The sequence below is a fragment of the Grampus griseus genome, assembly GCF_964374135.1.
Source record: "Grampus griseus genome assembly, chromosome: 20".
NCBI lineage: Eukaryota > Metazoa > Chordata > Mammalia > Artiodactyla > Delphinidae > Grampus > Grampus griseus.
Window position 1 is genome coordinate 31,508,910 of NC_139014.1, and position 26,320 is coordinate 31,535,229.

The 26,320-nt window shown below is 46.8% G+C and overlaps 1 protein-coding gene across 2 annotated transcripts; it reads left to right on the forward strand.

Moving 5' to 3' along the window:
• On the forward strand, nucleotides 1–24,329 carry LOC309838150 (uncharacterized protein C17orf67 homolog). Of its 2 annotated transcripts, none has more exons than XM_082679145.1 (4): nucleotides 1–73; nucleotides 1,028–1,128; nucleotides 21,600–21,737; nucleotides 23,900–24,329. In XM_082679145.1, exons 1-3 carry the CDS (start codon nucleotides 19–21, stop codon nucleotides 21,714–21,716), a joined length of 273 nt encoding a protein of 90 aa, XP_082535271.1. In that variant the 5' UTR covers nucleotides 1–18; the 3' UTR covers nucleotides 21,717–21,737; nucleotides 23,900–24,329. The 2 variants fall into 2 exon arrangements, with proteins under 2 accessions (XP_082535271.1, XP_082535272.1); XM_082679146.1 differs by lacking the exon at nucleotides 1–73 and adding an exon at nucleotides 771–812.
• The last annotated feature ends 1,991 nt before the right edge of the window (nucleotides 24,330–26,320 follow it).

A 26,320-nucleotide genomic window follows, 5' to 3' on the forward strand; every position in this document is an offset into this window, starting at 1 on the left:
GAGAGGGATCAAGGCAGGATGAAGAGGTTATTTGTGCTCGTGCTGTCTCTCACCTTACTGATTTTCTTCTCAGGTGAGCATTAACTCCCGAAACCTATTTCTGTGCTGACAAGATAAACTGAAATAAGTCTATCTTATATTTTTAAAATATTTTTTCAAAATTTCAAGTAATATGTAATGTATAATAATTCAGTGCTTCTTTTTTTTTCTTCCTAAGAGCAGGCTCCCGGAATTGGTATAATTAGGGATAAATTATATTTTTAATCTTTAAACATATTGAACACTAATTCTCAAAAATGCTGATAAATCTTCAAGGATACTGTCTTTTAGAGTTTATCTGAGATCATCAGAATTTGATATACTTTCGTTTTTCCTTTTTTTTTTTTTTTGGCTACGCCGCGTGGCTTGTGGGGTTTTAGTTCCCTGACCAGGGATTGAACTCAGGCCCACTGCAGTGAAAGCAGGAGTCCTAATCACTGGACCGCCAGAGAATTCCCTTGATATACTTTTATTATAATAGTATCTTTTAGAATTTGTGTGTGATTATCAAAACTTAACTTACTTTAGTTATAATATTTTCTTTGAGGGATCGTGGGTGCTTATCAAGTTTAATATAATCTTATTGTCATGGGGGAATTTTCTAATAACAACTTAAACTTGATTTAGTGTATTGAGGATTTAAAAGAATCCCACCAAAGCAACCCTGAGGGACAATAAACACACTGACCAGTGAACTGAAGAAAATATGTTTAAAGAAACGTGTTCATTAAATTAATAGCCACTTTTAGAGGAATGAGCCATGGCGGCAGCAGGTAAATATGCTTTTATTCTGAGTTAACCATGTTAGAAACAATTAAAAATTCCCCTCTGAGCCCTCTGGAACGCCTCGTCCTTGGGACAGGTCCCTTTGAAAGAACTTTTGTGCGTTGACCCAAATTGGACTTGCAAATGCTTCGCCTTGGATGGTGAGACGGAGCATGGATGCGTGTGTCTGAGAGTCCCTAAGGTCCCTTCCTGACTTTTTCAGGGGCCTCCCCGATTCTGACGGAAAAGGAGGCCAAACAGGTCCTGAGATCCCGGCGCCAGGACAGGCCGAGCAAACCCGGGTTCCCTGATGAGCCCATGAGGGTGAGTTCCGGGCTCTGGCTCTTTGAAGGGAGAGGGAGATCATTTGAATGCTTGTTCATTATGAACCCAAATGAGGTGCTGGTTCCAGCCCAGCATGGGTGCTAGATGGAGGTTCTGTGGAGTCCCAGGTGTAAGGTGATCTCACCTTCTTATTCACGCCTTTTCTTCTCCGGAGGTGCCAGCTCTGCTCTCCTACTGTTCGAACAGTATTTAAAGTGGAAACAGTGGGGCCGATGGTGGGAGTCCAGAATCCCGCGTGGGCGGCTGGGTGGCTCCCCTGAATGGGATGCTAGGGAGCTGTGCCCTGAGGCTGGTGCCAACCCCATCTTCTCCCTCTTCCCTTGGGTGCCGGGCAAGCTGGACCAGCATCCCCGGCTAGTGATGCTCTGTCTGGGTAGGCAGAATCTCTGCCCCTGCTGCCACCAGGTTCCACCCTCGCCTTGTGCCTCTGATTTTGGTCTTTGGCCTCAGCTCTGCCCTGTAGGTTTGTGGCATCCACCTAGTCTTTCTGAACCAGAGTACCCTCTGCTGCCTTCACTCTGTGACTTGTGGTGGGTGCTACTAGGCCCTGCCACCCTGGCCTCAGGCCAGTTCGGGCCTGGCTTCTCTCTCCCTCCCACGATGGAAGTGCCGACATTCCTGGTATTTTTACCCCACTCAGGTGAATGTAAGTAGCAGGGACCCAGGCAGAGTCAGCGTGTCTGTGAAGCCATGTCTGTGGTCAAGGCTGGTCTCCCACCTGTGCCCACATCAGCCGGGCCGCATGCTCACCCTCTGTTCATTGCATCTCTGTGTTGAGGCCCAGAGGATCTGCAGCAGCACTGGCCTTTGCTCCCTGCGGAATCGTGTGGGTAGTTGGATTAGTTCACTTAAAAGTCTCTCAGTATGATGCCGGGTCGCACAGCGGTGAAGATTCCTGGCTGTGGGCAGACTGTCCCGGTTTGAACCTCCCCATTTTCAAACTATGTAACTTTGAAGAAGTCTCCTCACATTTCTGTACCTCAGTACTCTTGACTATGAAAAGGGGGTAAACAATATTATTACTCATATTTCTATAATATTATTATTATAAGAGCATGAAACAACTACTTTATGAGAATAAAATAAAGTGATTCATAGTAAGGCACTTAAAATAGTACTCAGCAAGCGGTAACAGCTCCTTTGAGTATTAAGTACCGGGGACGGGGTGGGGCCGAGGCTGCAGACAGTCACCTGGGTTTCTGCTCAGAGTTGGTGGCAGACACAGAAGAGTCAGCAAATCACTGTTTCACAGAACGGCTTAGAAACGAGCAAGCGATTCAGGCTGTTAGGGGTGGACGTGGCTTTGTTCTCTTTGGTAGGAGAAGTCAGAGGTGGCTGGAATCTCCACACACAGGTGGAAGGGGTCTGGGAGGTGGGCCGGCGCAAGAGCAGCAGGGCTTCGGGTACGTTGGACTTTACCTTGGGTTCAGTAGAGGACAATCAAAGCATGTCTCCAATGGGCGAGTGCACAGATGGTTTGAGATGCATTTAGAAGAGGCCCAGCATTGAAGTCTGAGCACACCAGGGCTCAGAGGTGGGCAGAGACAGAGGATCCCGAGGGGATGAGAAGGAACGTGAGGGGATATTGGGGGAAACCAAGCCTCCAGCACGGGGGATGAGGGTTGGGAAGGGGCGGGGTGGATGGTGAGGGAGCCAGTGGGGAGCAGGATGCCTGGCCCGAGGGTCCTGGGGAACTCCAACTGGCTCTTTGCTCTTTTGGGGTGATGTCTGGAGGGGCCGTTCCAGAGGCTCTTCCCTGGGGGCCCTGGAGGCTGTGGGAGGCTGGTTCAAGGGGCTCTGAGGCAGCAGGCCCCCTCCAGGTGCTCAGTAGACAGGCTCTGCTCAGCCCCAGCGTTGGCTGGGTGTTTTCTCTGCTGGCATCTGGCCCTGGCCGTCCTGAGCTCTGGTTGTGGAAGGGCGGCCTGGGCAGGGACTGGGGGTGGTTTAGGCATCAGGCAGCACGTGGGTGTGGGTGTTACGGCTCCGCCTCCGCCCCCAGCGTCCTTCCTCCCCCCATGCCAGCTACACACCGTGCTACACTTTATCCCCAAACGCTGCTTGGGGTGGTCCTTCCCTGCCCAGAACTTCCATGAGCTCCTTCTCTCTCATTTCCCTCTTCCTGGCTCCTGGTCATCACCTGCCTTCACCTGTGACAACCCTCTGCTTGCCTCTGGCATTGCTACTTTACTGAATATCTGGCTTTTTGGGTTTTGTTGGTTTTGGTCATCTTTTATAGGCTTGACCACCACTGACTCATCTTGGCTGCCTTGAACCTGCCTGATCTAGTTTCTGTGATTCTCTCTAGACTCACCCACCATTTCCCACCCATCCCGTGTATGGTACAGTCCCGTATGTCTGTCACAAAGACACTGACCTGTGTCCAGAATCCTCAGCCACTTAGTCAAGTTTGGAAAAATGCCTGTGTGCCTGCAGTTGAAATGTGAACGTAAATATGCAATAAGTTGTTTGGCGGCTAGCCTATACCTGTAGTTCTCATCCAGGGGTGATTTTGCTCCCCCGCCTCAGGGACATCTGGCAATGTCTGGAGACATTTTTGGTTGTCACAACTGGTGGGAGGAGGGTTTGCTATTGGCATCTAATGGGTTAGGGCCAGGGATGCTGCTAAACATCTTACCATGCACAGGGCAGCTCCCACAACAAAAATGATGTGGCCTGAAATGTAATCGTGTCGGGGGTGAGGAACACTGGCTATGATGATGGACAGTCTCTTTCTCTTTTACTGCGTGTGTCACTCTGTGTGTCTCTCGCACTGTCATACATCCACCCACACGCAGTACTGGCTGAACCAACACATAGTTTCTGGAATCCCATTTTTCTTAGGAGCATGTTTCTTAACCTTGGCCACATGCCGGAACCAAATGGGGAGGTTAAGAATCTGATGCCTGGGTTCCCCGCACAGAGGGGTGCCCTGCGGTGTGTCCTAGGCATTGGGGAGGGGGGTGAGAGCCCCCTAGGTGGCATCAGTATGCAACCGAAGCTGAGAACCAGTGGGCCAAGCCTTCTGGGGGAGACCCGCCATGGGTAACAGCAGCTCCCGTGGTCCGGTTGGGAATGCATTTAGCTGAGTGTTGAAATGAGGGTCTGGAGAGTAGATGGGATACTCGTTCAGATGCAGGTCAGAGAGACAGAGTGAGAGGGTCAGGTGGTCAATCAGAGAGCACTCCTTGCTGACCAAGATGGGCACTTAATTATACTTCACCTCGACCGTGCCGGGCCGAGCACCAGGCACTGAGTCCATAGACTAGACATTCTCCGTTCATTTGAGATGCTGTGTGCACTGCATGGGGACGGATGAGCCAGAGCATCCGGCCTGTTTCCAGCTCTCTAACAAGGTCATCTGGCACACGGGGTCTGAGGACAGGGCTTTCAAGCTCCAACCGGAAGGAGGAGAGAGGCTGGTCAGGCTTCTTGGAGGAGGCGCCACGGAGCTGAGGCTGGAAGGATGCGGAGTTTACAGGCAGTGCAGCGGTGGGCGAGGTGGGAAGAGAGTTCCCCCTCAGTGTGATTCCATGCAGTGTTCTGCACAAACTCGTTGTGGACTTTGGGCTTTAGAATGAGGATGAGTCCTTTCCTTTTTTTTCCTTACAGAGAAAACCCAGTTTTCTCTGTAAAATGCAGAGTTTGGCCCAGAGTCTGACTAGAAGTTTCATCCCAGGTCTCATATAGAATATGAGGGTCTGGATAGAGCTTCAGGACGACCAGGTTCTTGGTGCCAGTCAGCAACTGGTAGGAAGAGCCCTGGCAGCCGGCTGTGGACTTGGTGAGGGCCAGAGGGGTTTATCTGGAGGCCCTGGAGGGGCTCACGTAGGCATTTTTCTCAAACACCAGGGCCTCCCGGCCTCCTGCACTTGCTGTCTGACCTGGTTCCCCCTTGTGGCTTGTTGTTGACTTTTCCTTTTAAGGGATTTACTGAGAGCAAGATGAATAATACGAATCACCTGTTATATAAAAAGAAGCAAAAAAAAAAAAAAAAAGAAGCAATTCACCCCCTTTTAAAAAAATTACAGTATTTTGTATTGAAGTACAGTTGATTTACAATGTTGTGTTAATTGCTGCTGTACAGCGAAGTGACGCATTTATATATATATATAACTCATTTATATATATATATATTCTCTTTCATATTCTTTTCCATTATAGTTTATCACGAGATATTGAATGTAGTTCCCTGTGCTGTACAGTAGGACCCTGTTTCGATTCACCCCTTTTATCTGAGCGGCTGACAGATGTCACAGGCATCCCAGCCTGCATCACTGCTGAATGAAGCGTTGGACGCAGTGACCCCACGTTTGTCAGCAGGTCACCAGGAGGCCATGAGGTCGGACCTCTGGCCAAGGGAACCACCCTTCCCTGCGCTTTACCTCTTGCCGAGACCACCTTCTACTCTTCTTCTTTCTTTGTGCAAACCATCTGCTTGCATATCCCTTTGCTAGAGATGGACACACCGTCCTGTGTGTGCAGGATGGTACATACTGCGTGTATGTGTGGATTGTGTGTGAGTGTGTGTGAACGTTTGTGTATGACTGTGCATGTATAGGATATATATGTATGTGAGGGGGTGTGTGTGAGGATATGTATGTGTGTATGACTGTACATGTGTGAGGGGGTGTGTGCATGTGTATGTGAGCGTTTGTGTATGGGTGTGTGTATGATTCTGTGTGTGCATGTGTGTTTTGGAACAGGCCTTGCAGGATAATTTTTTCAGAAGCTCTGGATTCCAGTTTCCTGTCTTTTGACCTTCACTTGAGTGTCTGGGATTTATGGCGTGATGGATGATGGGCACAGAAGGTCCTCTCGGGGCCAGGTTGGAAGGACCTGGAGTCATAGTGGAGTGGACTTTCATTCTGTACTCAGTGGGAGCCACCAAGGGATTTGAAGTGGGGGATGATGGGATTAGGGCTGACGTGCTGGAGCCGTTTAGAGGCTCAGGACACAGCCTCTTGGACGCTGGCCTTCAGTTACCATTATACGTGGGACATGGGAGATTACATTGTTGGACGTGTTATTGTACCTCCTTCCCATGGCAGCCTGGAGACAGACAGGTGGACTGGGACGGATGAGCAGAGGTAGTGATCTCTGGGAATGTGTGTGCCCTCGGGAGCTGAACTCTGAGACTCGTGTGCTCACCACTAACTCAGAATTACCGAGAGATGACCGGGTGCGTTATTTCATTTCGCTTCTCCCCTCTGAGGGACTGAGCGGAAGAAAAGCCTTTCAGAGAGGGGAGAGGCCATTGACGAGAGTAAATGGATGATGCTTTGGGAAGGTATTAAGAATTCAAAATGAAAGCACATACGAAGATTTGCAGTAGTCTCTCCTCGGGAGTATCTATAAAACAATGTTATATTCTTGACACTTGGCTTTAATATTGGCAGATGTTGGCTTCTGTGGGATGATAGGTGTTTTGGAAACAGGTTCAGACAAGCTATGCCCACACATGCAAACGACTGGACCCTTTTGACAGCTTGTATCCTCATGGCAACAACCGTTCTTTTTTGCCTGTGTGGTGGATAATGCATTGAAAAGATCACTGGTGTGCCCTGCATTGTGGGGAGGGCTGGCTTCCACCCCAGAGGATTGGGAACACCTTGCTGGCATCCTTGATGGAGAAAGGTAGGGCCTCAGTGAGGATGGGGGGAGAGAGGAAGAGGAAACCCGGATCCGGGGAAGAAAGCAGGAGGGGTTCTGAGTGCATGGAGGCAGCTGGGGAGGAAGAGGATGAAAGGCCCCGAGCTGGGGGATGTGAACACGGGTCAGAGAGAGGGGGCAGGTGGGGAGGTTGAGAGGGCCCAGACCTGACAGATTCCCTGTGGCAGGAAATAGCTAACACATCTATTTTATGGCAACTCCTTGACATTGGGTTAGAACTTGTTCTCAGCTCTGTGCGGTGATTACCCTCTGAAGCCTCCAAACCGTAGGAAAAGTCTGCTGTGCACAGCAACCTTGTGTTAGTGGTTCTTTGGGGGAATGACAGATGGCAGGTGTGTGCTGAAGGGGGGCTGACGAAAGAGGGAGGTAATCGCTCAGATCTGGACGCTGCAGTGGTGGAGAAACACGAGTCCCAGATCTTCAGAGATTTTGGGGAATTGGGTTCTAGATGTCACAGGAGTGGGATGGGCACTCCAGGAAGCCTGGGATTCACGTGGGGACACCCCATCTGGAGACATCTGGGTTTCAGCTGAATTCATTTGCTACTCTAGGACTTAGGACTTCAGTTTGTGAAGACATCATGTTAGAAGAGCTTGTAACAAAGCCTCAAGATCCTAATGGAGGAAAAACAATCTGAGAATCTGATGAGGACAGGGCTGTGTGAAAAGAAGGGCTGGACTTGTGGTTAGAGGGAAGAAGCTAGAAAAAAGAATCCTGAGCTTTCCCTGGAATGTGTCCTCAGTCATGACTGTGCTTCTGTTGATTTTCAGGGATTAGGGCTGAACTCTTGCAACTCAAAAAGTGGTCCCCAGCCAGGCCGCTGGGCTTCACTTGGGAGCCCAGAGCCTCAGGCTCCTCCCCACACCTGAAGGCGGATCTGGGCCACAAGGCTGGGTGACTGAGGTGCACATTTAAGTTTAAGAAGTGCTGTCCTAGAGAAATGGCTCTTAGCCTCTGCTCCCGGCATCCTGCGGACTGGGAACCAGCCTGCGCTTGTTTTGTTTTGACACAAGGATCCCTCTTCCTTCCTCTGGGCGCTCTGCTCTGTGGATTCCTGTTTTCCAGGACCCCTGGCTCCTGGTTTCTCCTCCTGCTTTGTGGTTTTTGCTGCTCAGTTTCCTTTGCTGGGTTCTTAGCCCTTGACGGTCCTTTAAATGTCAGAGCATCCCAGGGCTCTGCTCTCTGCCTTTTCTAGTCCCCGAGCTTAAATATCACCTCTATGCTGATGGCCACACACTCCTATCTCTAGCCTGGACTCTGTCTGTGAGCTCCCTCACGCAACTGTCCACTTGGCTGTTTGCACTGGAACATCTAACCAGCATCTTGGACTTAACAGCCTCAAGAGGAATTCCAGATTTTTGCCTTACACCAGCCCTGCCCTTGCCTTCCACGGTGGGGTAAGGTGGGCCACCTCCTCCTAGTTGCATGGGCCCCAAATCCAGAATCTGCCCACTTCTCACCCTCCCCTGCCACCACCCGAGTCCCTAGAGTGGACTGAGCAATACTCTCTTACCCTGCCTCCCTCTTCCTCTCTAGATCCCTCTGCATCTGTTCTCAGCAGAGCAGCAATAGTCAGTTCTTAAAAACGTAAACCGGATCCCATCTTTCTCCTGTTCAAAACCTTCCAATGACCTCCTGCCTTACTCCAAACAAATCCATGGTCCTATAGTGGCCTACTAGGCCCTAGAGATCTGTCTACTCCCTCTGCTCCCTCCTTGGCCTCTACCTGCATCTCATCCCTGCCCCCCACCCCTGCCGCCGTTCCAGCCATGCTGGCCTCCTCATTGCGCCTTGAATGTGTCAGGCTTGCTTGTCCCTTCATTGATGTAGTTCAGGCTATGTGGAAAGCAGTGTTGCGTTTATTCTGTAACTTGCTTTTATTCACTCAATAATACATCTTGTTCTAGCTCATTTTAAATTGAAGCATAGGGTAAATGTATGATGCTATGATCTGAATGTTTGTGTCCCCCCAGACCCCAAATTCATATGTTGAAATCTTAACTCGCAAGTGATGGTATTAAGGGATGGGGCCTTTGGGACGTACTTAGGTCATGAGGGCTCTGCTCTCGTGGATTGTAAATGGGATTAGCACCCTTATAGAAGAGACCCCCCAAAGCTCCCTAGTCCCACCAGCCACGTGAAGATATAATGAGAAGTCTGTGACCTGAAGGAGAGCCCTCACGCACCCGTACTGGTACCCTGATCTTGGACTTCCACCTCCTGAGCTGTGAGAAATAAACTTCTGCTGTTTATAAGCTGCCCAGTTTGTGGTATTTCAGGTTATAGCAGCCCGAATGGACTGAGACATATTACAACTTATTTATTTAGCCCTTCCTGGAACAATGGCCATTTTACTTATTTCCAGTGATGAAGATCCTTGTACACATGTGTGTTTTGCTGAGTTCAGCGATAAGAAATGAAATTTCTGAGTCAGAGGGTTTATGTCCTTCCAGGTGCAATGGGTACTGCCAGCTTGCCAAACTGACTTACCAGCTCCCACCAGTAGTGTGTATAAGAGTACCTGGATCCCTGTACTCTTGTCAGCACTTGATATCATGAAAGTTTTGTGTGTACAACTTTCAAAATGGAAAGAAATCCTATCTACTCTTCTATCTGCACAGGTATATGGAGACATGTTGCCAAACAATAATGACATTGTTTTCTCCATGATAAAATTTGGGACAAATTTATACTTTTTATTTTCATGCTTTTTGCTATTACTTAGTATATTAGTTTCTTAAGGCTGCCATGGCAAAGTACCACAAACTGGATTGCTTGAAACAATCGAAATCTATTTATTTATTGATCTGTCTATCTGTCTATTAATTAATTAATTAATTTATTTTTAATGGTCGTGCCGGGCAGTGTGTGGGATCTTAGTTTCCCCACCAGGGATCGAACCTGCACCCGCTTCAGTGGAAGTGCAGAGTCTTAACTACTGGACCACCAAGGAGGTCCAACAATAGAAATTTATTCTCTCTCAGTTTGGGAGGCTAGAAGTTTGAAATCAAGGAGCTGGCAAGGTTGATTCCTTCTGGGAGCTTGGAGGGAGAATCTGTCCCATGCTTCTCTCCTAGCTTCTGGTGGTTGCTGGCAATCTTTGGCATTTCTTCACTTGTAGCTACATTACTCCAATCTCTGCATCTGTCTTTACATGGCCTTCTTCCCTGTGTGTCCCTGTGTCCAAATTTCCTTCTTCTAAGGATGCTAGTCTTTGGATTTAGGGCCTACCCTACTCCAGTATGACCTTGTTTCAATAAGACCACATTCACAGGATTCAGGTGGACATGAAATTTGGGGGGACATTATTCAATTCAGGACATTCAGTTTTTTATTTTTAATAAGTGTATGTGTAGTTTTCACCAAAAACAACACAGGAGAGGGTTTAAGAGTGGGGCAGCAGAGTGTTGAGTTTAAATCCCAGCTCACCACTTACTGGCTATCACATCCTGGCCAGGTTGCTTAAACTCTGTAAGTCTCAGTTTTTTAATCTATAAAATGGGATATGATAATCAAACCTACCTCAGAGACTTATTGTGAGAGAAAGCATGCAAAGCACAGTGACTGAGTGATGACATTGGCTCTCATTCTTCTTGTTTTTTACAAAGCAGCAGCTGAATAAATACTTTTTAAAATATAACAAAACAAAAACCTCTTTGGCTCCTCACTGCTTATAAGATAAGGGCCAAGTATCTTGGCCTGGGAGACAGACCAGCCCTAAGCCACCATTGTGTCCCATTTCCTGCCACTCGTCCAAGGCCATTTATGCTCCAACCACCTGGAACTTCTCATTGTTTTTAAAAATAAACCATCCTCTCCCTGGTCTCAGCATCCTTTCACAAATGATTCCCTTTGCCTGCAGAGCTATTCTCCATTATTTATGCCTGGTACCCTCTTCTTCATTCTCAATGTCACTTTTTCTATCTCCCCTGAGTTGGTCCTGCCCTCCTAGTACTCACTCACAAAACAATACTATATATAGGTACATCTATATGTATGTAAATTTCTAGAAAAAGGTCTAGAAATATGATCAGTTGACTCTTAATTGTGTCATCTCATTCAGGAGGTTAAGATTGCAGGTACTGATCTAGGGAACTTTATGTTTGATGTTTAAACTTTAAACAGTAACAATATGTTCATGTGTTACTTGTGTAATTACAAATAAAAATGTAAGCCATTCATATTTATTATACAAAAGTTGGAAACCAAGAAAGGGTCAAAAGAAGAAAAAAAGAATCTGTTGTAGTCTTACTCCCTCTCCCCAAAGACAGCATTGCCATTTTTGATGTATTTCTTTTTAGTCTTTTTTGTGTATTTTTAAAAAGTATAATCACACTCTACAATTTTGTATCTTGGTTTTTCTCTTAATATTATAACATACACATTTCCTCATATTATTAGAAACTCTTTATAACCATCATAATAGTGAATTACCCTCTTTTGTTAGTTAGATCATTTCCACTATTTTTTTAAATTTAATTTTTATTTTATGTTGGGGTATATTTGATTTACAGTGTTGTGTTAGTTTCAGGTGTATAGCAAAGTGATTCAGTTATACATATATCCATTCTTTTTCAGATTCTTTTCCCATATAGGTTATTACAGAAGAGTAGAGTTACCTGTGCTATACAGTAGGTCCTTGTTGGTTATCTTTTTTTTTTTTTTCGGTACGCGGGCCTCTCACTGTTGTGGCCTCTCCCATTGCGGAGCACAGGCTCCGGACGCGCAGGCTCAGCGGCCAAGGCTCACGGGCCCAGCCGCTCCGCGGCATCTAGGATCTTCCCGGACCGGGGCACGAACCCGTGTCCCCTGCATCGGCAGGCGGACCCTCAACCACTGTGCCACCATGGAAGCCCGGTTATCTATTTTATATATAGTAGTGTGTATATGTTAATTCCAAACTCCTAATTTATCCTTCCCCCCACCTTTCCCCTTTGGTAGCCATAAGTTTGTTTTCAAAGTCTGGGAGTCTGTTTCTGTTTTGTAAATAAATTCATTTGTATCATCTTATGAGATTTCCACATATAAGTGATATCATATAATATTTGTCTTTGACTTACTTCACTTAGTATGATAATCTCTAGGTCCATCCATGTTGCTGCAAATGACATTATTTCATTCTGTTTTTATGGCTGAGTAATATTCCATTCTATATATGAACCACATCTTTATCCACTCCTCTGTCGATGGACATTTAGGCTGCTTCCATGTCTTGGCTATTGTAAATAGAGCTGCAATGAACATTGGGGTGCATGTATCTTTTCGAATTATGGTTTTCACCAGAAATATGCCCAGGAGTGGGATTGCTGGGTCATATGGTAGCTCTATTTTTAGTTTTTTAAGGAACCTCCATACTGTTCTCCATAGTGGTTGTACCAATTTACATTCCAACTTACGATGTAGGAAGGTTCCCTTTCCCACTATTTTTTCTGTTATAAACAGCACTCTAAAATTTTGTTCTTAAAGTGCTTTTAATATTTTGAATTATTTGCTAAGGATATGTTCCCAGAAAATAAATTATTGGATCCAAGGATATGAATACAGTATTTTTGAACCTTTTAGTATATATTACCACATTGCTTTCTAAAAGTTTTAAAAAATAATTTATGTCTTGTCATCCAAGAGAATGTTTCAGTAGAGGTTTTAAGGTAAAGATAATGGGAGCATGATATAATATCTTAAATTGGATTAGAGTTGGCCATTTCTGGGGCAGAGTGGATGCAGTAAGGGAGGATTAGGGACGTGTGGGTGTCTGTGTGGACACCTTGTTGCCACTCATTGGCATTAGAAACCTAGGAGAAGAAGCAGGTTGTCTGGAATGATGGTGTGTTTGAAGTTCTTCTCTGACAGCACCTGCCTTTGTACTTGTTTCTTCTGCTCTTGTCTACCTGGTTAACTCTTACTCATTTGTAGAGATTCACCTGAAATGATGCCTGTTTTGAGAGGCCCTCCTGATGCCCCTACCCTCCCACCATGAATTAGAGCATCCCTCTGGCCTAGCACTCACAGCACAAAATTGCTATTTCTGACTTAAAAAAAAAATCTATCTCTCCTACTAGACTACTCTAAACTGCTTGAGCAGATGGACTGTTTGTTTCACTTCTGGGTCCCCAGCACCAAGCACAGAATTTGACATTTACTAAATGCTCATTATACTTGTTTCCATTCCTTTCTTTGCTTCTCTCCAGGGGAGAAATTTTGTAGGACATTACTCTACCATAGAACCTGGAGGTTATTTCAAAGAAATCTTCTATTGCCTTGCTTAAATTCATTAAATTTCTCTTAGTCGTCCCAAATTTTAGGGAAAAAATTATTGCCAACTGCTGGGGTGAACCATGGAAATTCTCTAAAAAAGATGACATCCGAGCTAAAATTATGTCCTTTGTGATTGTATTCGTAAGCACTTGTGTGCCCTGGGAATATGCTTTCCATTTTGGCCTGTGTTCCTTTAAGGAATGTTCTTGTGGGGCAAGTATAAATCATATTAGCTTTATTGTAAATAGTCTTTGTGAAATATGCTTTCATTTTTAGCCCCTTGACAAATGTATGTAGTAACTCCGTTACCCTTTTGTTCCCTGTGATCTCCAAGACCAGTTCAGAGCGACTGAGATACAAATTGTGCACATCGCTGATTTGCCTTCTTTTAGGGCTAAGCCTTCTAAGTGGCCCAGAGCAGTTAAGTTCTGAGCCACCCTTCTGCCTATATGATTATCTTGCTTTTACTAATGAGCAAAATAAATTCATCCAGATGTCGATGGACCTTTAATTTCATGCAAATGTCACGGGAAGGATTTTGCCTTCTTGGAAAAAGATCCCACCTTGATCGATTAACTGTCTACTTTATGATTCTCAGCTTGGATCAGGTTCCAGTGGGTATTTAATTTCATTATCACACCTCTCCTGTGCCGTCATAAAGGACCCCCTCCAATTTCTGCTCTAAATCTTGAGAAATTATTTACTTAAATCATTCCAGTTGGCATTGGACACGAAATGCAGATATTAGTTTTTGTTTTGCTTTAATTTTTTTCCCCTTGAAAAAAGGAATCTAAAAAAAAATGAAAACTTATTTTTCATCTACCCCTTCTTTCTTGATCCAGGAACATTTGAACCATTAATGCTGGGTCATTTCTAACTTAGCCAACACAATTGTTGAATTTGTGGTTTTCAGCAGATTTGCAGTTTGGCTTTTCATCTTTGACTAATGATTGCTTTTAGGCCTTTGTGGCTTATTCATTTCCCTAACATTTTAAATAAATAGTGAAATGTCATGGAAACCAGGGCTTGTTTCTTTCTCTCTCTATGTGTGCATCTGTTTTGGTTGTTTCTCTTCAACAGTGATTTCAGCCTCTATTTAGGGGTGTGAAATACATGTTACTCTTTGATGCTTTTTATGTACATTTGGCCTGGGCCATTATAATGAGCAGATTGACGCAGATGCCCAGGAGCCTCCCAAGGAGGATTTAGTAAGATTATGGAGAAAGAAGAGTCATTTCATTTATTCATCACTTGTTTGTACATTTCTCCTGTGAGTTTTATTGAGGCCCTACTATGTGCCAAGCACTAAACCGTATACTAGGTATTCCTTGGACACTCTTGTCAAAAAGCCAGTTGGGTATTTGGCTGAGACGGACAGGGATTAAATGAATAAGGATGCCAATGAGCATATAATTATAAGTGGTGTATAAATGCTGTATAACAGTGGTGACATTCTTTCTTATCACCACCAATCTCATTGGAAAAGTCTTTAACTATTGGGAAGCTGTCAGGTTCATGATCACAAATATAAGTTTTCCAGAGTTCTAATTTCCCCTTGAAAGCTCAAATTTTATCATTTTGTAACAAAATGATATTTCCAGTTTCCCTGGAAATGATAAGCTCACTTCATTCACTTTTGGGAATATGTCTGCCAAACACACGCATAAAACACACCTACTTCAACTCTTGATGCCAACAGTCCCCCAGGTGCTTTTCCTTGAGAAAATCATTGTACTTTGTCGTGCAGCAGAAGTGCTGCGTGCATGCGGTCATTTTCTACGGCTTCACCAGGGCATGCTTCAGTGAAACTGGCATTTTGAGAATGTTTTATTTGTATTTACTTTAACTGCGACCGTGTGATGAAGGATATGTCGACCACTAGGACAGTTGGGTGCTACTGCCTCGACTCCTGCCGAGGCGTCAGTTTTACCCACCAATGCACACAGTGAGAAGGCAAATGTCTTAGTATTACTCGAAAAATAGTTTTGACATCATGGACCCCCCGAGGGGAGCACAGACCATGCTTTGAGGACCACAGCTATTTTTTCATTCAACAAACATTTATTGAAAGTTTCCTGTGGACCAGTTCCTGGGAGAGATGCTCCATCTACAACCTCAAGGCATGCTCACATCTTCCACATCTAATAGTAACCAAAGTTAACTGAGGAGGGCTTAATAAAGAGACTTTTTACAAAGGTGTGGCAAGATGAAGGTGAACTACCAAGAAATGATAAAGGATGCAGGGCTAAGACTCCTGAGGCATGAGGGCGGAAGGGAAGAGTGTGGTTCCCAGACCCGGAACGGCAGCCCTCTAGGAGCTGGGTCTTCAGGGGAGGGATGCAGCCAACCTGCCGAGACTCCTCGGGGAGGTTGCAGGGGAGTACATACCCTCACCTCTCCCCTCCTACCTCTAGTCCGCTGCTGGCGCCTCCTATACGCCAAACCCAACCGGAAACCCCAGGACAAAAGACTCTGTGGTTGCAGTTCATCTAGGTCAGTCTCTTAGTGCAAAAGGCCAGGTGAAGGAGGGGAGAGAATGGGTTTAGAAGTGAAAATGGAGACTACATATTTGGCACAGAGCTTTATTTGTACCATTTCATTTAATCCTGGCAACCCAATGAGATAAGTGCGAGGGCCATCCCCACATTGCAGATGGACAAACTGAGGCTGGAGAGGTAAAGCAATAGTACTGGCAGGGTTTTGTTTGGAACCAGACCCTGATCCGGACCCAGACCCAAACCTCTTAGCCTCTCCACCACACCGCTCTGGCAAACAGGCAGGCAAGAAGATGGCAACGTGGGTTTCCTTCAGTGAGCTGCTTACACGGAACAGTTGAATAAGCAAAGCTGTATGCTGAGAAGTCCTTGTTCCTTATTGACAAGCCTGCACACTGCCTTCCTGTTCCTCCCGATGACTATTCTTCTGGCCAAAGATTCCTCAGACAGGGAAGACAGGGCAGGGTTCAGCCCCAGACTCACAAACGTGTCCAGCAAGCTGCTGGGGAATCCTTGTTGGATCCCATAAGCAGCCCTCCCAGCATCCAGCCCTTCCCCAGCTGCCCCGGAGACTCCACACCCAGGACACAGGGTGCATTTTGAAGAGTTAAATGAAAACAACGATAATCAAAACAATTTTAAACTGCATGAGTCCTGGGGGAAAGAAAAAACATTTCAGGAAAATTGGACACCTCCTAATTCATTCCTTTGCACAGTCATTAAATTGAAAAAAAAAGTTATATTTAAAATAGGATGTAGACTTCCTAGGGGTTTTTCTTGAAACTTAAGAACTCAAAGTTCTAGACTGGACCGTCTGTTAAAGCTTCCTTAATGCCATAGGAGGGTTTTCATGATTTAGGATTTTTATATCTATACATGCCAAAATAATCTTATATTACCGCATATGACTACTCTCGCCCAAGGTGAAATGCCACTTCTCTGGTTAATGGCCTGCAGCTTTGGGTTACCCGTATGTGTTTATGTGGACTGTTCCATGCACACTTTGCAATGATTCCCATCCCATAATCTCAGCACCAAGGCTTATTTCAGGGCAATATCGACAACATACATCCTACAAATTAAAAGTCTTTTTTTTTTTAATCTCTTCTGTGGGGGAAACATAAAGTTCACATGCCAATATGTGAGCCAAGACACATGACACCTCCACTAAAAAATCTGATGTGGCCCAATTAAGTCCCTACTGTCAGAATGTGGTCACTGCTAAACAGAGTAACCAGGGCTATGCCAGGAGAAGTCCAGAGAGCTATGGGGTCACAGGGAACCTGAGAAGGCTGCCTGGAGGAAGAAGCATCTAAGCTGAGGGCTGAAAAGTCAGATAGGAGTGAGACAGGAAAAAGAGAAGGCACAGGGGTGTGCCAGGCAGAGAAAATAGCATGAGATTAGAGAGCAGAGCGAGTGTAGCCAATCCAGGGACAGACGGAGTGCAAAGGGTTGATGGTGGGAGAAGAGGAAATGGGTGAGGCTGGGCCATCGGGAGCCCCACAAAACATTGAAGGCACTGGAATTTCTCCTGAGCCCAGTGGAAGCCATTCAGGTATTTTAAGTGAGGAAACAACATGGGTAGATTTAAAAAAATGTCACTTTGCAACAGGATAAAGAGATAGACAAACAAAACAAAACAAACAACAAGGATTTTTCACTCTCTTCTTTATAACTTTTTATTGTTACATAGTTTCAAAACAGTAATATGTATCACTGTTGTGATAAAAAAACCAATAAAACCATTTTCATTTTTCATGTTTTAAAAACCTACCCTGGGGCTTCCCTGGTGGCGCAGTGGTTGAGAGTCCGCCTGCCCATGCAGGGGACACGGGTTCGTGCCCCGGTCCAGGAAGATCCCACATGCAGCGGAGCGGCTGGGCCCGTGAGCCATGGCCGCTGAGCCTGCGCGTCCGGAGCCTGTGCTCCGCAACGGGAGAGGCCACAACAGTGAGAGGTCCGCGTACCGCAACAAACAAACAAACAAAAAACCTACCCTGGCAAAAGACCTGAACAGATACTTCACCAAAGAAGAACACGGATCACAAACAAGCATATGAAAAGCTGCTCCATATCATATGTCATCAGGGAAATGCAAATTAAAACAGCAATGAGATACCACTACACACCTATTGGAATGGCCCAGATCCGGAACACTGACATGATCAAATACTGGCGAGGATGTGGAGCAACAGGAACTCGCATTCACTGCTGGTGGGAATGCAAAATGGTACAGCCACTTTCAAAGAGAGCCTGACAATTTCTTACAAAACTAAGCGTCCTCTTACCATATGACCCAGCAATCATGCTCCTTAGTATTTACCCAAATGAGTTGAAAACTTATGTTCAACACAACAACCTGCACACAGACGTTTATAGCAGCTTTATTCATTATTACCAAAACTTGGAAGCAACCAAGATGCCCTTCAGTAGGTAAATGGATAGATAAACTGTGGTGCATCCAGACAGTGGAATATTATTTAGCACTAAAAAGAAGTGAGCTATCAAGCCATGAAAAGACGTGGAAGAAACTTAAATGCATATTACTAAGTGAAAGAAACTGATCTGAAAAGGCTACATACAGTATAATTCCAATGATACGATATTCTGGAAAAGGCAAACCTCTGGAGACAGTAAAAGGATCAGTCATTGCAAGGGTTAGAGGGGAGGAAGGGATGAATACGCAGAGCACAGAGGATTGTAAGGCAGTGAAAATACTCTGTATGATACTATAATGATGGATACGTTATACATTTGTCCAAATGCATAGAATATGCAACACCAAGAGCGACCCCAATGTAAACTATAGACTTTGGGTGATGACGCTGTGTCAACATAGGTTCATCTCTTGTAACAAACGCACCACTCTGGGGCGAGATGTTCATAATGGGGGAGATTGTGTGTTTGTGGGGACAGGGGGTATACGGGAAATTGCTGTACTTTCTGCTCCATTTTGCTGTGAACCTAAAAGTGCTCTGAAAAATAAAGTCTATTAAAAAGAAAAAAGGAAAAAATACCCACCCTGGCTGTGGGGTGGAATGTAGAGGAAGGAGGTAAGACGAGAGACAGGGAGAACCCTGCAGATGCAGTGGCAGGGATCTAGCAGGAGGGTGGGGACTGAGACTGGGCAGGGGCAGTGGGGATGGGGAGATGGGATCCAAGAGCATCCACGGGATTTAGGGGTTGCTTGGCTGGTGGGGGTGGAGAGTGGGGAAGAGGTGGGAGCCCAGGAGCAGGCTGGAACTCTGCTTTACCAGCCATGTGGGGTCACGGACAGACGCGTGGAGAACTACTGCTGGTGGTCTGGGCGATGCCCATGGACCACTTCTCTGTTTGCAGCAGGGGATGGAGAGGCAAGGTATGGAGGGAAAGAAGAGAATTTGTAAGTGATTAAGACAAGAGAAGTAACACTTCACTCTTATTTAAGAAGCATCCTATTGATTTATCATTTTTCTGGTGTATCATTTATATGGGATAATGCAATGAGAAACAACACACAGAAAACTCACAGCCTGAACTGGCTTTGTTGAAGATCAAGCCACTTTGGGAAGAGAAGGTTTACCCTGAACCTGGAAGTGACACTCCTGTTGATCGAGGGCAGAGCAAGAGCAAACTGAGGAAGAAGAGGGGGAGAGACGATAACTGCATGCAAAGGAACAATCGCCCCTCCTCCAGCCGGATCAGTGTGTTCAGTGGTCGATGATCAATGGATGCACAGCCCAAGAAGCCGGCTCCTTTGCAGCAAACATCAGTAACAGCTATCATTTACGCTCTTTACTTGCTTCTAAGGGCGACAGCACACCCCTCATACGCCATCATCCTGGTACAGCTGCTGGTTTTCTCCACCCTGTCCCCCATCCATCCTCCACCTGGCTCTGCCCGGCTCCGGAAGTGGACCCCTAGAAACTGCATCGCCTGGATCCCTGGCCGGCTGGCTTCTGCGTGGGCTTGGCAGGAGATGGAGGGCAAGAGGAGAGAGAGGATGGGGTATTTGTCTCCTGCTCTTCCCCTGCCTTACAGAGGCTGAGCCCTTGCCCTGGGCCCTGCAGGGCTAGGCATGGCCATGGGGTTTTCCTCTATTGCTAGTCCCTGGTACTGGAATGCGCTTCGGTGGTTTACACAGCCTGTTTACACGGCTGTGAATGGTTCCTTCATTAAAGTTCCATTAGGGGAACCATCTGAAGGAGAAATTGTGGTTCTAGAGAAGCTCAGAGACCAACAACGCTTTGTTGTCAGTGACAACCATGGACCAGGGCAGGAGGGGGCCCTCTCTGCCGTTGTGAAGAGTGGCAGGAGGTGGTAGATCCCACGAGGAGGTGTCCTCACTTGCTGGTTACAGTGACATTATCCAGAGCCACAGGCCAAGCCCAAGGGGCAGTGGGTCATCACCTCTTCCCTCCTTGCAGGAAGGCAGTGCTGGCGAAGGCCTCTGAAGAGCCGTGGCCCTTTCAGGGCTGCATTTGGGCAGATCAGTCTGTTGGGTTGGAGCAGAAATGGTGGGGGGTGTGGGACGTGGTGTGGGCGGAACGGGAGGTAGAGTGACGGATGGAGGGGTGAGGAAGCTGGGACAGCCTGGGTGGCAACGGTGGAGACCCGACCTGCAGAAGTGGCAGAGATGGAGGGAGTCATCTGAGAACTCTCCTGGAGACAGGCTCAGAGTCCTCACACTCAGTCTCAGGATGAGTTGAGGGAGACACGGTGGTCCACGTCTGGCTCGGGTTCCTGAGTCGATGGAGAGGCTGGTCACGGAGCTGGGCAGCACCGGACAATCAGCTGCTCTCTGTTGTGGACACACCAACACATAGAGCCAGTTACATTTCATAGACATGGAATCATACAACACGTGGTCCTTTGTGACTGGCCTTTTTCACGTAACAATGTTTTCGAGGTTCATCCGGGTTGTAGCGTGCATCGTTCCTTGTAATGGCCATGTAGTATTCCCCTTGTATGGGGACACATTACATTCTTTATCCATTCATCTGCTGATGGACGTTTGGGTTGTTTCCACTTTTTGGCTATGATGAATAGTGCTGCTGTGAACAGCTGTGTACACGTTTCTGTGTGAACATATGCTTTCACTTCTCTTGTATACACAATTGTGGGGTCAAATGTTGACTCTGTTTAGCATCTTAAGGAGCTGCCAAGCTGTTTTTACAAAATGCCCCTTATCCCTAGTAACTTTATTTTGGCTTTAAGGTTTATTCTGTTTGATAATAGTATAGCAACTCCAGCTTTCTCACAGTTATCCCTTGCCTTTTAAAAAAGATGATTTTATCACAAATGTGTGCGGCCATAAATAAATAAATATATTATTTAGTTATGCACGTTTTGAGCTTTATTAAAATGGTGTCGCACTGTAAACACTGTCTTCCTGGACTTGCTCTTTCCACTCATTATGCTATTTCTAAGACTCATCTATGTTGTTGTATGTAGCTATAATTCACTTTTTCATTGCTGTATAATATTCCACGTTGTGACCCTACCATAATTTATTTATCCATCCTCCTGTCAATGGATATTTAACATGTTTCCAGATGTTTCCAGAATTTTGCTACTACAAACTTATTGCTGCTGTGAACATTCGTATCTGCTCTGGTTCTCAGAGTGACCAGCAGCATTCTCAGCTGGGAACTTGTTAGAAATGCAGATTCTGGAGCCCTAACCCAGACTCACTGAATCAGAAGCTCTGAAGGTGGGGCCCCAGCAGTCTGTAGGTTTTAACAAGTCTTCTGGGTGATTCTGATGCCTGATGAAATTTGAGAATCATTGCTCGAGGATATAAACAAGAGTGAAATTTCTGGATTGCAGGCAACCGATTGTTTTCCAAAGTGGTTGTTCCATGTAACTCTCTATCAGCAGTGTCTGTGAGTTCCCATGGATACACACCCTCGCCGCACTTAGGGTTGGTGGCGGTTTCTCCTGCCTGGCTGTGCTGCCCTGTCTCAGAACCACAGCTGTACCCCGAACATGGGCAGCTCGACCATCAGCCGTGAATAAAAGCTTCTCTTCGATGTGGGTTTGTTTTGCCAGGAGTACATGCACCATCTGCTCCGCCTGGAACGCCGTGCTGAAGAGCAGTTCCTGGAGCACTGGCTGAACCCCCACTGCAAGCCCCACTGCGACAGGAACATGGTCCATCCTGTGTAAGCAGCTCGGGACCAGCCCCCGGTACGTTCCTTCTCCCTGGCCTTCTGTTTCAGGGAGATGGCGGTGGGCAGTGCAGGCATGGCTCGGGGGTCTTCGAGAGCATGGTGTTAGGGGAACCAGCAGGTGAGCTGGTTATGGGTTGGAGAACGGGAAGTGCAAGGCAGGAGAGGTCGGTGGGAGCCAGGTTGAGAGGACCACTGGGGACGCGCACGGGGGCCTGACACCTGCTGAGTCACCAAGAGATCCCAAGTACGGGAAGGATGTGACCCTATTTGCCATCCAGAAAGGGTCCCTCTGGGATACAAATCTGGAGAGACATGGCTTGCTGAGACTTGGGTCTCTCCAGGTGGCGTCAGCATCCATGGGCTTGACTGGTGACATCCATCACAATGGTCACCATTGTCACCAGGATCAGCAACTTCTTTACTGCCTCCCCACAGCCTTCCAGACTGGGGCTCTGCCCAGCCTGTGTCCCATCTTCCCTCTTCTTCTGGCTTTGCCCTTTCAGTCCCCCTGACCTGCATGGTTCAGCACTCCCAGCACAGCCCACCTCTGTACCTCTGTTCCTGCGAGAGGCTGTTTGCTGCTCCACTCACAGTGTGTCTGTGTCCATCTCCTTGTCCCCTTTCCAATTCTTGCTAGATTACATAACTAAATCCCTTCAGAGGTTAAGCCTAGTGAGTCTCATTCCTCCTCTGTGATTTGTATGTATTAAGCAGGACAGGATATAACTGGGTACTTGATCATTTGTTGTTAAGAGAAATCTTGTTTCCTTGCTGTTTATTTTGTGCTGCTGTGAATTGACACAGGAACGCTCCCGTTAGAGGACTGCTCTTTATAATTTTCAGGGTGCTATCGCACAAAATCTCTCATTTGATCCTCTTAACACTCCTGATCATTGCAGGGCGTGTTTTTTTTTTTTGTGGTATGCGGGCCTGTCACTGTCGTGGCCTCTCCTGCTGCGGAGCACAGGCTCCAGACGCGCAGGCTCAGCGGCCATGGCTCACGGGCCCAGCCGCTCCGCGACATGTGGGATCTTCCCGGACTGGGGCACGACTCTCAACCACTGCGCCACCAGGGAAGCCTGCAGGGCGTGTGTTTTAACTCTGTTTTATAGGGGACCTAACTGAGCGTGATTAAGCTACTAAGTCATGCTGGGCAGTAGTTGGTGTGTCTGTCTTCTGACAACTCCAAATCCTGCAAGCTTTCCGCGGGCGGTACTGCTGGAACCTGTGTGTGTGTGTGTGTGTGTGTGTGTGTGTGTGTTGGGGATGGGGGTGGGCACGGTCCTCGTGAGGGGCTTTAACAGACAGTGAGAGGAGCATCTGCTAGGAATGGAACAGGAGTTCTGCTTTTGAGGGCTAGGGGCTGGGTTGACATCGTGCTCTGGTCCCCACTGCCTCTGGATCCCTGTTCTAGGTCAGAGCTTCTCCCACCCCCGGCACCAGGGACCTTTTTCCTCCAGCACCAGAAGCCCGCTCTTGGCTTCTTTCAGAACACAGCACTGCGGAGTACTTAAGAGCTCAGACTCTGGAGTTGGGCAGACTTGGGTTTTGTGCTCTGTGTTCCTGCTCTGTGACTTTGGACAAGTCACCTACCCTCTCTGAGTCTCCATTTCTATATCTGTAAACTGGGGTAGTGATGATATCTACAGAGCCTGGAGCGTAGTGACTGGCTCTGTGAGCAGAGGCACTTGTCACACCATGGTGCAGGCCAGGGGAGGGGAGAGGCTTCCGGGACGCTGGTGGTGGTGGAGCGGGGGTTGCTCCTGCCAAACAGAGGCCTCGCTCCAGGCAACATCCATTTCAACCAGGAAAACCAGGCCGTAGTGGCTGGAGGGATGGGTCCACTTGGAACTTGGAGTCAGGTAGCATTCAGATTGTGACTCCATTTCGGAAACGATTCCTAACTTCTGTCTCGGTTTCCTCACCTGTAACATGGAAGAGTTCCTCCCTCATAAAGCTGTTCTGAGCATCAAAAAAGTCAGTGCATGGAAAACAGCGCTGCCCTGGCGCATGCTAGGAAGTGCTCAGGAAATGGCAGCTCGATAACTGTTTCCTCCTCCTCCCCCTCCCCCTTCCCCTCCCCCTTCCCCTCCTCTCCCTCCTCTCTTCCCCCCCCCCACTTCTTCTTTTTTATCGACATCATCATCACATTAACATTATTTTCTTGTTCTTTTCCAGCAAGCATTTTGATAAACAGCGGCGCGGATACTATTGAAACAAGATGAGGCTCCTTTCGTTTCTTTTTCAGCTGTGGAATGGGCGTCTTCAGGCTTTGTGAGTCGTGGGCACAGCAGAGGTTGCCTTGGGGATTGATGGCAGATATTTGTGCTGCTTCATTTGACTAACGTGCACAACTCATTAAAACCAATCGTTAAACTCCAGGCCCCCCTCCCTGTCCCGCAATGGCCTTCCTACCACTGTGGCAGGGTGAGCAGAGGGAGAACCTTTCCTGGGGCCGGTGGAGCTGGGGCCTCCAGAACAGGAGAGGGGTTAGCGAGCAAGCCTTGTTCTGCTAAGTGAAGCACACCGCTTGGGGCGGCTGGGGTTTTGGTCATTGCTTTTTTTTTTTTTTCTCTCTCCTTTTCTGCTCTAATAAACACTGGTGTTAAGCCTGCTTTCCATGGTTGTCTCCTTTCCTTTCCTACAAGAAGAGAAGCAGAGGTTTTTCTTCCTTGTTTATCTTTGTGACTCCAGGATCAGAAAATTTACTGTTCTTTGAATAGATGAATGGATAAAAATACAAACACCCAGCAATTTTTCACAAGAGCCATCTCTTTTGGTAAAGAGATTATTTACCTAAGGCCAGCTCTGGAAATAGAGCCGTAACTTAGTACCAGCTCTACACCCTGGTCTTCTAGCCAAGGGGACATTTCTTGTGGAAAGTGGGTTGCAGTTTCTATATCCTAGTGCCCCTCACCTGCCCACAAACCCCAGAATCAGAGATTGGACTATCAAAGACCAACAAAAGCAGAAATTGGGAGGGCAAGGGAAAGTGGACCAGGTGGTCCTAGGGAGAATGTGATGACATCCTCAAAAAGGATAAGGAGAGATGCTCGTCCGCCCTGGGCTACAGAGGAGGGTCTGTGCCAGGGGAGCCGGGAGGGCTTGTCCACGAGAAAGTTACTGAGCTCTCAACAATGATGATACTAACATTTATTTTATCCCTATTATGGGCTGAATCCTGCACTAAGATTTTTACATACAGCGCCTCATTTGTTCATCACACAGTGGACAAAAAAATGTTGCCTGCCGTTTCAGTAAACAGTGAATGTTGCCGGCCATCAAGCCATCAGCCACTGAACTGCCCTTGGACCGTGGGTGCGTCCTGAGGGGAACTCACGATGGAGAAAAACAGGATACTGACCCTAGATAGTGAAGATGCATATCTAAGGAATACTTTCAATGAGCCCAGACTTGCAACTTCCTAAACATGGAAAAGCACTAAAATCATTAACTTGAGATGTCTGGTTTTTTGTGATTAGCAGTAATCTTTCAATGTTCAGCTACCTGTGTGTTTGCTTTTTTTTTTCCCCAGCAAAAACTCCTGTGTATAAGGCTCCTCCCGCACCTCTTCAGAGCAGTTCTCAGAGCTATCTGTGAGGCTGTCTCCCAGGCGAGAGTCCTCAGTAAGGTCCCCGAATAAAACTTAAAATATTTAGGCAGTGCGTTTTTCTTCAGTCGACAACACCTACTCTGTGCAGTAGCTGTGGTTATTATTCCCACTTTATAGTTGAGAAAACTGAGGTTTACAGAATTTAGGTAGTGTATTAGTTTTCTACCTTGGCTGTAACGAATGACCAGAAACTTAAAACAACACACGTTTATTATCTTACATTCTGGAGGTCAGAAGTCCAACCTGAGTCTCATGGGGCTAAAGTCGGAGTGTCAGCCTCTCTGCAGGCTCTCGGGGTGAATCTGTTTCTTTGCCTTTTCCAGCTTCTAGAGGCTGCCTGCCTCTCTCATCTTGTGTCTCCTTTCCTCTGTCTCCAAGGCCAGTAATAATGAGTTGAGTTCTTCTCACACCATATCATTCTGACCAGCTCTCCTACCTTCCTCTTCCACTTTTAAGGACCTTTGTGATTACATTGGGCCCATTCGGATAACCCAGGACAACCTTCCTATCTTAAGGTTAGTTGATTAGTAAACTTGATTCCCCATTGCCACTCAAGGTAACATATTTACAGGTTCCAGGGATGAAGATGTGGACATCTTGAGGGGAGGTGTTATTCTGCCTACCACGGGCTACCAGAGCTGGAATCTGACCCTAGGAAGCCCCTCACTACTCTGGTCCCCCAACCATTCTGCACCTCTGCCCTTAAACCTGAAATCCATCTGCCTTAAGTGGTTAAGTCGTTTTCTCACCTGAGCTCCTTGAGTGCTCAGAATGGGACCTTAATGGGACACTATTGCACCTCCCATCTAGCAGGGGCATTGTTTGAGTGCCAGACCCATTCCATGGACTCTGAAATTTAATACAGGGACTTGTATGGGGCGTAGTGGCAGACAGAACGGTTCTGTTCAGGCCACCACACCACCTGTGTCTCAGGGTGTTTTCCAAGAAGTAGGAGCTGCACATGTGTGTGGGAGACAGGATGCAAG